The following is a 14104-nucleotide window of genomic DNA, read 5'->3' on the forward strand; positions in this document are numbered from 1 at the left end:
GTCCCCGTGCATCAGATCTGTCGTGTTTGCAAGCAGCATGTGTGAGGGTAGGAATGCTTTGAACAAGGTTTCTGATTAATATCTTGAAATGGGAAGTCCTTTACCATGTTGTGTGAAACCACCCAGGAGCTCACTGTGCAGAAACACAGAAAAAGCCAGAAACCATCAAAACATGGGTTTCTGCCTTTGTGTGGCTCTGAGGGCTTTTCTCCCTTTAACCCCCCCAACTTCCTACATTATAACATATTGTGAAAAGAAACTCCATATTTTAAAAATATGAAAATCTCTATTTCCAAGACATAAATTCGGAAAACAAACTGAACTTTTAAGCAGGTGACTGACGAGCAGGAACCGACCGGTCCGATTCGCCGGCTGCCGCGGGTGAGGGACCGACGCTGCCGCCGGGGACCCGGTGGGGGGGGCGGGGGCGGGGCCTGGACGCAGGCAGAGCGGCTGCGAGGACGATGCTGGGCCCCGCTCCTCCCCATCCGGCCCGCCCTGGGTGCTGCACTTTCCGGGGGAGGGGCTGGGGCTCCTGGGCGACCAGCTCAAGGCCGTGGAGCCCATCCGGATTCTGGAGCTCAGCTTGGACCAGAGCCGACTGCCGGTGGGGAAGTCGGAGGCTGGGCGAGGGCAGTGGCGGGATCTCCCGGGGCCCCCGGACCCCGTGCCCCGTGCCAGGGCGCCCCGTCATCCACCTGCGTCCTTTCTGGAACGTTTAGAACTTGCAGATCTGGTCGTCCTTTCTCAAAGGGCTGAAGGGCTGTCCACCATTCAAATTACATTCTGTCTCCTATTATTACCAATAAATTCCAAGCGATCTTTCTTCTCCTTATAGTTTTTAGGGTTACGCAGTTCTTTCATGCTTGGATATATTACGGAATGCCACTTCTGTTATAGGAGCTAATTGATGCTGTGATTTGTTATGTCGCTGGGACATAATTCAGAAAGTTATTGTAGCGGCTTTGGTACACGGAACGGCACTCACCGTTGAACATTTCTCACAGGAGCAGATGCAGCACCAGGTGAAAAATGTGACACTGCACAGATGAAATATTCCCAGAAGCTTTTATTCTTGTTGTTTGGGTGGCTGCCAACATCTTTCTAGAAGAAAGCTCGTATTTCCAACGCTGCTTGATTTGAATTTATTCCCTGGTCATTAGTTAGTGCTTTAAAAAAAAAAAAAAAAACTGGAACAAGCATGTGTATATATTTGAAAAAAGGAAAAAAATCAAACACAAAGGAGGGGAATCACCACCTCCCAATCTAATCAAAGATGAGCTTTAAAAAAAATTTTTATGGTGAATTAATTATAGATTCACAGGAAGTTGCAGAAATAGCAAAGGCAGTGCAGCGCGTCCTACACAGCACACACTCTGCTGGGGAGTTGCCCCAGATAGCGGCAAACCAGGAGCCCAGGTTGGTGCTGCAATCCGGGCTGTGGACCCGGTTCTGTTTCCACCACTTCAACAGGCATTTGTGTGTGTGTGTGTGTGTGTGTGTCTGTATTCTGTGTGTCTGTCTCTGTGTGTCAGTGTGTGGGAGGGGCTCTGTGAAATGTTATCCCATGTATAGATTTGTGTCACTGTCACAACCGAGGCACAGAACCTGGCTTTGCCCCAAGGCTCCAGTGGGCCTGTTCTCCATCTCAGGTGTTCTGTCCTTTGAGGATGTTGTATAAACGATACCACAGGGCGTGATCTCATTGATGTTGGCTTCTCCACTCAGCACGACACCCTTGAGGTCCATCCAGCCCTTCGTGGGCATTCTAGCAAGTAAATGTGCTGTTTGCTTAACTGTTAGAAGTGAAGGCATTTGGGTTGTTTCTAGTTTTTGCTCTAAGGGGATGGAGCTGCTATAAACATTCACGCACGTGTTTGCGTGAACCTAAGTTCCCATTTCTCTGGGATAAATGCAGAGGCTGGGCCATGTGCTAACTGCACCCACAGTTTATGAGAACCTGCCCAACTCTTTTCCGGAGAGTCTGCACCATTTGAGATTCCCAGGAGTGACGTATGGGAGACCCAGTTTCTTTGCATCTTCCCCAGCATTTGGTGTTTGTCGCTATCTTTCATTTTAGCTGTTTTAGTAGATATGGTAATGATATTTTATCTCGGTCTTAATTTGGGCCTTTTTTTTTTTTTACTATTTGGGCTGTTGTGTGTCTCGGCCCAGGAATCTCAGCACTGCTCACTCTGCGCCTAAGAGCAGGGAGGCCACGCCGCAGGGATGCAGTCTTGCCAGCTGGTGTCCAGGGCACGAGGTCAGGACGGAGCTCCGTGCCTGCTCACGTACAAGGGGAACCTTCCCCTGCTGTGCCACCTCTCACGTGCTCAGCTCCTGGGCCTCCCAGCCCAGACGGGACGGTGACCAGGGTCAGTCAGCCTGGGACTTGGCATCCTCTGGCCACTGGGTGGCTTCTTCCATCTGCCACGTGGCCCCAGAGGTAGGCGAGGCAGGCAGGGGACTTGAGGCCTGGTTGGGGACATGACTTCTGTGTGGACACTGCACCTGTGCTCGGAGCCTGGCAGGACGGGCCCGGGAGCCCCAGGAACACCTGGGCGCCCTGGAGACGGCACCCGAGCAGCCCCGGGGCCAGCGGCCCAGACCGTGCACTCTGCGGCCTGGCCTCAGCGGATCTGGGGGGCTGCCTGCCAGGACCCATGCCAGAAGGGGCTCTGACCCTCCCCGGCCCCAGCCTGTGCGCCCTCTAATGGGCTGGCTCCACCCCAGAGAGGCCAGGAGTGGGCTCACCCTCGACCCTCAGCCACAGACCTGGGGGCTCTCGGGACGCAGGGTCCTGGCCAGTCTGCTGCCCACACGTGGGCCAGGCTGGCCTGGGCACGGTGTGAGGAGCTCTCCCGGTGACTGTGGCATCTGTCCTCCTATGGCCACCTTCAGCTCCAGCTGAGTGTCCACCTCTGGGGACAGTGGCCTCTCCCAGGGCTCACTTTGCCCAGAGCGGTGCCCACAGGTGGTGGCTGGACGTCCAGCTCTGGAGGAGGCTCTGCTGCACGTCCCGTAGTAGTGGGGGCTCTGAGATCAGGGATGGGGCCCCTCCCCACTCCCGTCTCTGGAAGCTGCAGTCACCCTGCAGCCCGTGACGCCCTCAGCCTCCTGGGCTCAGCCTCCGAGGCGCGCCCGCTCATCCCTTCGCTCTGCAAGCACCTGCTGGCCCCGCCACGGCCTGGCGCTGGACAGTGCCCCTCTCCAGGGATTCCCAGCCCGGTGGTTGGAGGTGACCACAGACTGTGACGCACCAGGAGTGGTCAGCGAGGAGCAGGACAAACAGGGCGTCGCAGGCCCGCCCCCGCCTCCCCGAGGATTCCTGGCATGTTCACACGGCCATTTCTGGTCCCGTGATTCAGGGGAAATGAGGTCCTGGACCCAGTCTGCCCACTGGCTCTTCCCGCCTGCCCCCTGCCCGGGACGCCAGGGCTGGCAAGGGTAGTGCCGGCCACTCCACTGAGAGGCATTTGCAGCAGACGTCCCACCCCCTCACATCTCCTTGGCAAAGCCCCGTGGAACTGAGTGGGCAAGGTCCCGGGCTGGGACCCTGGGAGCCCTGAGGATACGGTCGCCTCTGCCCGGGACGTGAGTCCCCACCCCGTGGAAAGCTCTGGGCAGGGAGGGGAGGCCTGGGGGCTCATTTCACACAGCCACTTCCTCTCTTTGAGTTTTGAGGTGCTGGGCAGTGCTGGCGTGTGCGTCGGCCGGGGGTGCAGAACCAGAGCTGGTCCCTGCTTCCAGGGGCACAGAAACACAGCTCGGAGGTGACGCAGCTGTTTACTAAAGCACTTCAACAGACTCTGCCTCCCAGCGATTCTGGTCTAGCAGCCGGGGCACAAGGGACCCGGGAGCCCAGGCCGCTGTGGGGTGGACCTGGACGCATTCCTCCCCCAACCCGTGCTGCCGAGCCCCCCAAGATGCTCTCCTCCCGCCGACAGGGCCCTGGCTTCACCGTGGAGGGAGAAGCAGGTTGCTGCCCTGTGCAGAACGGGGGCCGGGTGGGGTGGGGGTGGGCTCTGGCAGCGCAGCCTGGGAGGAGGTCATGGGCGGAGGGGCCGGGGACACCAGGGAGGGGGATGGCGGATGGTGGGGACGGGCTGTGGGGAGGCGCGGCCCCATCACACGATGGCCTGGTGCGGCAGCCCGTAGAGGACCAGGTTGAGGGTGACGGGGAGCCGCTCCGAGCCCTGCGGCTGCGGCCGGAAGAGCACCAGCCTGTCCTCCCAGGTCTGCAGAGCCTCATCTGTGGGGAGAGCAGGCGGGCTTGTGAAACACGGGGCTCACGGGGACAGGATGCCTGTGGCCCAACCAAGGCTCACGGCGCATGCGGGGAGCACAGCAGAGGTGAGGGTGCTGCTGGCCCTGCCGCTGGTCGCAGCCCGGACGGGGACGCCGGGCGCGGAGGCAGCAGCCAGAGGCCAGCGCTCGCCCACCCCTCACACCTTCACTCGCTCATCTGCGCGCTCGCTCCACGAGCTTTTGTTGTTCGGCAACTACCTCCCGGGCACCCGTGGACCATGTGAGTTTTGAATTTGAAGCCCCTTTCGCCTTGTATATTTGAAAATTTCATGATTTAAATGACCCTGGGATGAACCTTTCTTAGTTACGGTAGATTCTCCAATCAACGTATTGCTAAAGCTCAGACTCCCTCGCGCTGCATTTAAGGTTTTTACACCAGAATCCGCGTGTAAGGCCGCTGCCACACATGGACTTCAGGGCTCCATTTGCCTTGAAGGAGGAGTGGGTGGGCTCCCCGCCTCCCAGAGAACACACCAGGGCTTTTGGATTTGTGGGACTTGAGCTGTTTTGAAGATGAAGACGTGCCAGTGACCCATGTGTGTTTCCGTAAAGACATTCGAAGCCAGATCTCACTGTAGGCAGTGGCCTGTAGGAGGCTGTGCAGAAACGGGAGAAGTGGGGGACCCCTGACCCTGCAGCCCGAGGGACGAGCAAGGAGGGAGGGCCGTTTCTAATCACCGTGGTGGACAGTTTCACCGGTTCCCCTCTTCTGAAGGAGGCGGGTCGTTCTCCCGATCGGCTTGCCAGCTGTCAACAGATCTGGAGAAGAAGCAGCCCTTCAGAGGGACCGTTAACAGCCCACAGGCTTCCGGGAGCCCCGCGGGGCTGCAGGACGGGCGGCTGCCGGCACGACTCACTTTCCCACAGGATGCTGGCCCGCGTCGCGTTGTCCCGCAGGACCGTCGGCCACTGGTTCGCCACGATGCTCCTGACCCCCACCAGACTCAGGAGGACGGCCGTCTCGACGGGCCCCTCCAAGGACAGTCGGGGTGCGCTGCAGGGGACCGAGCTCCTGGGGGCCGGGCCAGCACCAAAGGGCCCGGTCCGAGCCCTCCTCCACCCACAGCCCGAAGAGCGCCAAGTGTTGGACCGGGTATTTGGACTGACAGCTCTTAGGGTTCTCGAAAGAACCGAGAATTCCTCCCCCGCCCCCGCCCCCGCCCCACACAATTAAATACCATTTAACAAGAAAAGTCATTTCCGAGCCCTGCCAAGTCCCCCTGGGCGCTCCCAGTCATGCGGTGTGGGGCCAGGAGGGGAACCCCGCCACAGGGTGTCCTCTGCTCCGCCCGCCTGCAGCCCACAGAGGCCCTGGGTGGGGGGGGTGACAGGTGACACGGGGAGCCCTGAAGCCAGGGTGTCCTCCCAGTTGCCAGCCGTCTGCTTCCTGGCCCAAACCCAGCTGCCTGAGGTTCCAGGCAGGCCTGTGGTCTGTGCCGGCACCGTCCATCCATCCCCCCGCCCTGGGACTCTGCCGGGCAGGGTCTGGGGGCCGGATGACGGCATCCCAGCTGCCCAGGGGGTGCAAGGACAGTGCCCCAGGCGGACAGCCGTGGCTCATATGCCCCCCCCCAGTCCCTCGTCAGCTGCCGGAGGCCAGGCTGCAGGCTTGAGCCCGAGCGGAGGGGACCCCGGGCACCTCTTGCTCTGCGAGGACTCCACGTGGCGTCGCATGCTCTTGCAGGACCGCGCCAGGTCCAGCAGCACCACCATCTGGCACTCTGTGGTCACAGGAGGGGCGGCTCAGTGGCAGGGCACCCAGGGTGAGGGCGCCGTGCAGGCGGGGGTGTCGCCCAGGGCGAGGAGGATAGCGGGAACTCGGCCTGACCCAACCGAGGCTCCGACACCACTCGTCCCCGTCCTGGGTCGCGTGGGCTGCACGGGCAAGCCGGCCGTTATTTGCCTTGGCCGACCCACACCCTTCACGTCCTCCTTGGGTGACCGGGCCGGGCGAGGGAGGGAAGCCCACCCCGGGGCCTGCCACAGCTCTCCCTGCCTCGCAGAGGGGTCTTGGCTCCCAGAGGCCACCCATGAGGCACTCCGGCTTGCCAGGGGCTAGGCATCGGTGGCCCTGGCCCCGTGTGCTCACTGAAACGGGGCCAGTGTCCAAAATGCAGCTCTTGGATGTGAGTGTGCGGAAAGCCCCACAGATGCTGAGGCCAAGCGTCAGGGGCCGTCCCCAGAGGGGGCAGAGCCTCCAGCTGTGTGAGGACAGGCCTGGCTGGGAACGGCGGGGGCACCCAGCGATGCTGTCACCCCTACAGGCGCCTGGGAGCCTATGATTTCTTCAGTGTCACTCACCGCTCGTCTGAGAAGGTCTAGAATTCAAGTTTCAGAGAAGCCTGTTTCTACCTTCTCCTGGGGTAAGAACGTGCGGACCCCACCCATATCGGCAGGGCCTAGGGAGGAGATGGGGTGACGGGCTGGGTTCAGGTATCCCGACCACGGACAGTGTCCACCTGTGCCACACACCCCAAGGGTAGGGGCCTCTCTGAGGGGTCCCTGAAAAGGCCCCCACTCAACCGTGCACAGTGGCCAGCTACCCAGCAATCCCCTCAGGAGAAGGTCACCTGAGGGCAGGCCAGACGACACTCACGGGCACCCTGGGGGTGGGCTGGGTGACGCAGGGGCCAGTGGACAGCGGGAGGGAAAACGGGGCCAGAGTGCCTGCATCTCAAGTAGAACAACTGGTGGGAAGGGGCTGCGACCAGCACTTTCCAGAAACGCCCACCCAGCCTTCCTGCACTCTGCAGGCCCAGCCCTAGAGGGGTGACCCCCCCAACGCCTGACCCTGGCCAGGCCTCTCAGAGGAACGGAGGAGGGGCCCCCCAACCCAGGCCCCGCTGTGCCTTCCTAAAGCGCCCCCCCAGCCCTCCATCAGAGCACAGGGGAGACACCTGATAAGACACAGGGGCGCCCTGCTCTGTCCCCGTGTGGATTCGACTTGTGCCGGCGGGTCTGGCAGAGAGGCGGGCTTTTGGGGGGTCTCACCTTCCAAGTTCATGGCGGCCAACCTTTCTACCAATATGTGGGACAGGAAGCTCTCCATCCCGTAGAAGAAAAAGCCTCCGCAGCTGCCCAGCAGCTGCTCCCACTCTGCCTGGCTGCCAAGGGAAGGAGCGAGACCCGGGGTGGGTGCCTGCGGGAGCCGCGGGCTAAGGACGCGATCCGCAGCAGACTGTCCCCGCGTTCCGTTCCACACCCTGCCCCCGGGGCGGTTACTCTGAAAAGCCGCAGAGGGTCTTCCATCCGGCCAAGGAGCCCAGGTCCCTGCCCCAGAGGGCCCCGCCCCTCCTGGGCCCCGCCCCGACAGAGCCCCTCCCCTCCATCGCGCCCCGCCCTCTGGGGCCCCCGCCCCCTCCGCGAGGCCCCGCCTGGAGGGGCCCGGCCCTTGTGCAGGGGCGCACACACGGCGGGGGCCCAGGTCCGCATCCAGGATCTGCGGATCTAGGCGCCTCCATGCACCTGAGGGGAGGGTCTGACAGGACAGAAGTGGGGGTCAGGGCAGGAGGGAGCCTTGGCAGGACGGGGAGGGGGGAAGGGGCCGCATGCGGAGCGCCCCTCGGGCTGGCGCCCCCCAGCCACCGCAGGACGGCGTCCCAGGAACCCAGATGCCAACCTGGGAAACTGCTTCTTCCCCAGATGCCCCGCCCATCTCGCAGTGAACGTGTCTCGGTATCTTTCCAAAATTTCCCGGGTCACGGAGACAGGAGTCAGCATTTCTGCAGCCAGAATCGGATGGTGAGAAAACTTAGGCGCACCGCGCGTGTGGGCACGGGCGGTCCCGGTGCCCTTGGCGGCTCTTGGCGTGGCAGGGCGGCCTGGGCCTTGGGCCCTCACAGACGGGGGCCCCGGGGGAGTGGAAATCTTAGTACTCCTTCCCTCCTTTGTGGAGAGATGAAAGCACCAGCTCAGCAAAAGAGGAGCTGAGGAATCCTGTCCCCGAGCCGCAGAGGCAGCCCTCAGCCACAGCCGCAGGCCCGGAGTGGGGCACGGCGCCGCCTCGGGCCCAGGTCACACAGCTGTCGCCCTGACTGGCTGCAGACGGTGAGGGCGGGGTCTCGGAGCACACCAGTGTCCCCCTCCCGCCCACCGTCAGTGTAGCAGGAGGTGACGGAGGGCCGGGTGGCAGCAGAGGCCGAGGCACCCGGTCCACGATGCTCCGAGTGCTGTGGGCGGCATATGGCTTGTGCGTGGGCGGGAGGGCTCACCTGGGCCTCGGGCCTCCTCGTAGGGGTCCACAACGACTGGGCCTTGGTTAAGGAGAAACAGGACCACACGCTCGCTGTCTGGGGCAGAAGCAGCAGCAAAGGATACATCTGAAGTTGTCCGCGTCGACCGCGATGCAGTCGGGGGGGATGATCCGGGACACGACGCGCTGCAAAGACAGGCAGGCGTCCTTGGGGATGCGTCCTGGGGGCACGGCCGGACCTCGGGCCCCGCCCGGCTCTCCGCCTCAGCGGGGCCTCGACCACCTACCTTTGCTCCCTTCTTTGCTGTGCCTCTCTTTCTGTGATCTTTACCTCTGCTCTCCTTTTTCACATTCCCTTCTGTTGAGACAATAACAAGAAGTGGTGATGTCCTGGAACTAGACAGAGGCCGTGGTACACGACGTTCGAATGCTTAAATGGTTAATTTTATATTACGTGAATCTCACCTCAATGAAAAAAACAAGAAGTGGTGTGAACAGTTGATTTCCATTTTTGTAAAGTTGAAATGGCAGTAATCTCTCAAAGGTAAAGGCTCACAGGGTTGGGAAAGGCCCGGGCCAGGAGACCTCAAGAAAGGAACGGCCGCCAGAGGTTCCCGGGCCCATGCGGCTGCCCAATCACACACCACGCTGGGCACCTACCGGTGCACCTGCTGAGCTGGCCCAGTCGCAGAGGGCTGGGCCCTGCTGGCCCCTCTCCCTCTTGCAGGAGTATTTACACCTGCCCCCGCTGTGCTCCCATTCTGGTGAAGGTAACCGAAAATAATGCCAGTTTCCTTCATTCCCGTCTGGCCGCCTCAGAGATGTAAGCGCTGATGTGGGCCTCTCTGCCGTGTCCCAGCCTTATGGGGGCACCGCTGGGAAGCAGCTTGCCCTAGATTTGGATGGCTTTCTCCACCAGGATGAGAAGAACTCCTGGTTTGCTAAGAATTTCTATTATGGATGCATGCTTTTTTTTTTTTTTTTTTTTTTGCGGTGCACGGGCCTCTCACTGTTGTGGCCTCTCCCGTTGCGGAGCACAGGCTCCAGACGCGCAGGCTCAGTGGCCATGGCTCACGGGCCCAGCCGCTCCGCGGCATGTGGGATCTTCCCGGACCAGGGCACGAACCCGTGTCCCCTGCATCGGCAGGCGGACTCTCAACCACTGCGCCACCAGGGAAGACCCGAATGCATGCATTTTATCAAATGCTTTTTTTCCTGCATCATCTTGGATGTTTATAAGTTCGATTTCCCTTTAATCTGTTCCTCTGTGATACCTGTAAGTTTTTAAGGTCAGACTGGGTGATGAAATGTTACATGTTTCTTTCTTTCTTTGCTACTCCTGAGAAGTTTGGGTGTCAGGGTCTGGACTGGCCAGCAGAAGGATGGCTTTTTTTTCTTCTACCTGGGGAGACATGTATAGACTGACATGAACGGTTTCTTGAAATTTTGGTAGAATTCAACAGAAAAATGGTAAAAGCAATATTTTTTGTGGGGAAATGTAAATGTATTGATCGTCCTTTCTTCGCTATGAGGCCGCTGGGTTTTCTTTCCTTCTTGAGTCTCCGAGTATTTTTGAATATATTGTCAAAAGTTGTTCATAATATTCTCTTAAATCTCTGATGCTCTTTAGAGCTGGTGTCTCTTGTATTTCTCATATTGTTTATTTATGTCTTGTCTGTTTTTTTCTGGATCATTCTCACCCAAATGTGTCTATTTTATGAGGTTATTTTTTCCCAAATAACTAATTTTTGTCTTTGCTTCCTATTTTGTTTTGGGGTCTGTTCGTGATCCTTTAAGCATTTAAAGCTAAAGGATCCTTCTAGATTCTGCTGTGGTAACATCCAGCCATCTTTGGCATTCCTATCATTGCTTCTTCTGAGTCCCGGGAGTTTTTAGAAGTCAGTGTTTTAAAATTTCCAGATGTATGGGAGTTTAAAAAATCCGTCTTTTGGGAATTGGTTTCTGACCTAATCACATGTGGCCTCAGCCAGTTTCTGTGATTGTTTCACGTGCACCTGAAAAGAATGGGAGTCTCTAAGTTTTAGACGCAGGGCCCACGTGTCCGTTAAGCCAAGTCTGTTAAGTGCGTTGCCGCAATTCTCGCTGTTTGCGCCCTTTCTGCTTGTCTGACCTTTCAGTCGTGGGGGCGTGCGGGAATCTCCCATCGCGGGAGTGGCCACCAGCCTCGCCCCCGGTGCTTGTTACTTGCTGCCTCCCGTATCGAGGCTCTTTGATCCTCCCACGAACTTCACCGCTATCACTGTGTGATGACCCTACGGATGCCCGCGGCGGTGAAGTCGGCTCCGGCGGACAGTGCGACGGAGGCCCTTTTGGGGGCTCGCCCGCCCGGCTCCTCTTTCCGCTCTTCTGCTTTCTGGCTTTTGTGCCCCCTTTCTGTTCAGGAGAGTCTCACGTGGCCGGCATCCTGTCTACGTGCTCTTGTTTACGGTGTCTTTAGTCGGCAGGTGTGGTGCACTCACTGGTTCGGTTCCTGACCTAATGGATGGGCCACAGCACCTTTTCGCCCGTGGGTTCTCCGTCCTCCCTGCTCCGTGTGTGCGTCTCCACCACTGGCTCTTTGTAACTCGACTGATGGGTTGGTTCACTTGTTTTTCTTATTCATTTTCCCTCTTTACTGGTTTGGAATTTATACACCAGTTATGCTCTTTCGTGATTATCCTTAAAGGTTTGCCATGAATATTTAACACTCAAAGGGCATTCCTCCAGCCTGAAGGGCTCAAGGCTCTGAGAACACTTCACTCTGGGACCTGCAGAATCCTTTTTATCCCCACTCCGTAATGCATTGAAAAGACTTCACTCACATTTATGCAGTATTTTTGTTACTTTATGGTGAGAGTTTGTATTAAGGTCTAGTTGCTGCTGTAACAAATCACCACAAATGTTGGGGCTTAAAACAACACCAATTTATTACCTTACAGTCTGGAGGCAGGAGTCGAAAGGGGTCCCACTGGATTAAAGTCCAGGTGCGAGGGAGGCTGTTCCCCTTGGGAGGCTCCAGAGGCGAATCGGCTCCCTTGCCTTTTCCAGCCTCCAGAGGCGCCACGAGCCCCTTCCGCTACCTCCGCACCCTCCTGCCTCCCTCTTTTCAGAACGCTGGCGATGACACTGGGCCACCCAGACAATCAGGACAGTCTCCCCATCTCAGGACCCTTCACTGCATCTGCAAAGGCCCTTTTGTCACATCAGGGCACCTCCTCTTGGGCCCGGGGTCAGGGCGTGGGCACCTTTAGGGCCGCTATTCTGCTAACCCCACCAGGGGGTGGTCTGCTCTTCCAGACAGCGCTGGCGGCGCAGAGCGGTGGGGACAGGAAGGCCCTTTCAGTAAATGGGGCGTGCACAGCGGGGGACTCACGTGGGAAAGAGAGACCTGCCCCTTATCTCACACTGTGTGCAAAACCGATTTCGGATGGAAGGTACGTGAAGACGTGAAGGACAAAAAGAGAGACACATTTAGAAGACATCATAGAACCTTCATGATCTTCAGGTAAGAAAATGTTCTTTATAAAAAGACCCCAAAAGCACCAGCTGTTAAGAGAAGATGGATACATTGGACTATATTCAAATATTTTGTTCACCAAGAGGTACCACGTAAAGGAGTGAAAAGACCAGCTGCAGACTGGGAGGACATCTGTAGTTCATAAAATGATCAGAAAATTTATACAAACCTAAAGAACAAAAGGCAGATAACCCAAGAGAAAAACTGGCCAAAGACTAGAACGGATTTTCACAAGTGAGGACATCAAACGGCCCATAAAATGTGGAAGGGCTGGGCTCGCCAGCAGCAGGGGCTGCAGATAGGCGGGGCTTGAGCCCGAGGCCCCGCCCGCAGCTCCTGGTGAGCCCAGCACCGTGGCCTCTTGGGGGCGCAAGACCTGTTCTCTCTCCGTCCTTTGTATCTGGCCCATTAGCGTCCTTTTATTTACACTGATTTCCTTAAAGAAGCATGTTTGGGACCTTGCGTTTCCATTCCCAGAGGTGATCTTTACCTTTTAACTGGGATGTTTTGACCTTGTGCGGAGACTGTGATTACTGATGTGGTTGGGTGGAAACACACCATCTTGCTGTTTGTTTTCTATTTGTCCTGTCTCTTCTTTGTTCCATGTCCCTTCTTTTTTCTGCCTTTTTCTGATTAATCATATTTTTTTTTATGATTCCATTTCGACTTCCTCGTTGCGTACTAGCTGTACCTCTTTGTTTCTGTTTTCAGTGGCTGTGCTGGTCCAGTAGCCCGAGCCTCCATTCTCCGCCCCCCACCAGCCTTTGCTGCCCCACAAGTTACATTTATATACTGCTGTAGAACCCCACGACACGTTGCTATTATTTTTCACTCCAAGCTGTCAAAATCTTTTTTTTTAAATTAATTAATTTATTTTTGGCTGTGTTGGGTCTTCATTTCTGTGCGAGGGCTTTCTCCAGTTGCGGCGAGTGGGGGCCACTCTTCATCGCGGTGCGCGGGCCTCTCACTGTCTCGGCCTCTCGTTGTGGAGCACAGGCTCCAGACGCACAGGCTCAGTAGTTGTGGCTCACGGGCCCCGTTGCTCCACAGCATGTGGGATCCTCCCAGACCAGAGCTCGAACCCGTGTCCCCTGATCGGCAGGCAGACTCTCAACCACTGTGCCACCAGGGAAGCCCCTGTCAAAATCTTTTAAAGAGATTTTAAATTAAGAAAAAAGCTTTAAATATTGACCCACCTAATTCCAGTTTCTGGTGTTTATTTCTCTGTGCAGATGCAGGTTCCCATCCTTTTTTCTCCTGCCTGGAGAACACTCTGCAGCATTTCTTGTGGGGTAGGCAGGCCTGCTGGGGAAGAATTCTTTCAGCTCACCTATTTCTGAAAAAGTATTTCACCATTGTTTTTGAGAGTTATTTTCAAAAATATCTGCATTGATAGATATTTTCTTTAATAATTTAAAGCCGTTCCTCACGGCTTGCATTGTTTCAGCCGAGAAGTCTGCTAACTCTCTTGTATTTCTTTCTGGATATATAATGTGTCTCTTTTCTTGGCTGCCTGGAAAATACTCTGTCGCTGGATTTAATCACCCTGACCACAATGGCCCCTGGTATGGTTTTATGTCTTGTTGGGGATTCATTGAACTTCTTGGGTCTGCAGGATTACAGTTTCCATCAAAATTGGGAAAAATTGGCCATTATTAACTCAAATGCTCCCCCTGCAAAGACTCCAGTGACAGGCAGGTCCGGCCGCTTCACTTTGTCCAGCAGCTCACTGGTGCTGTTTCTGTTTTTGTTTTTTTTCAGTTTTTTCCTGCTGTTACTTCTCCAGGCTCACTAGTCTCTTCTCCTGTCGTGTCAAGTTGCATGAATGCTGCCCAGGGCATGTCCCTCCTCAGCAGAAGTTCAGTTCTGGTCCGCTTTACATCTTCCGTGTCTTTGCTTACCACCTCCTGGAACACCTGGATGATAGTTCCAGGAACTGTCACCTGGGTCACCTCTGGTTCGCTTTCGATGGGCTTTTCTCTCAACCACTGGTCTTTGCAGGCCAGGTGGTTTTTGATCAGACGTCAGACATTTTGAATTTTTCCTTGTTGGGTCCTGGATTTTTAAAAACACTCTATCCATCTTGA

The 14104-nt window shown here is 56.8% G+C and overlaps 1 protein-coding gene across 1 annotated transcript in view; it reads right to left on the reverse strand.

Moving 5' to 3' along the window:
• Positions 1 to 3490: 3490 nt before the first annotated feature.
• Positions 3491 to 14104, reverse strand: part of CFAP46 (cilia and flagella associated protein 46) — an 89269-nt gene continuing 78655 nt past the window's right edge. Inside the window, exons 51-59 of the mRNA XM_049697026.1 lie at positions 8788 to 8858; positions 8626 to 8686; positions 8520 to 8555; positions 7928 to 8030; positions 7300 to 7412; positions 5948 to 6029; positions 5166 to 5302; positions 4987 to 5067; positions 3491 to 4252 (exon numbers count right to left, since the gene is read on the reverse strand). Coding sequence (XP_049552983.1) covers positions 4128 to 4252; positions 4987 to 5067; positions 5166 to 5302; positions 5948 to 6029; positions 7300 to 7412; positions 7928 to 8030; positions 8520 to 8555; positions 8626 to 8686; positions 8788 to 8858 — 809 coding nt within the window. The 3' untranslated portion in view covers positions 3491 to 4127. The remainder of the gene's footprint in view (positions 4253 to 4986; positions 5068 to 5165; positions 5303 to 5947; positions 6030 to 7299; positions 7413 to 7927; positions 8031 to 8519; positions 8556 to 8625; positions 8687 to 8787; positions 8859 to 14104) is intronic.

Source organism: Orcinus orca, chromosome 14 (genome assembly GCF_937001465.1).
Source record: "Orcinus orca chromosome 14, mOrcOrc1.1, whole genome shotgun sequence".
In the NCBI taxonomy this organism is placed as follows: Eukaryota; Metazoa; Chordata; class Mammalia; order Artiodactyla; family Delphinidae; genus Orcinus; species Orcinus orca.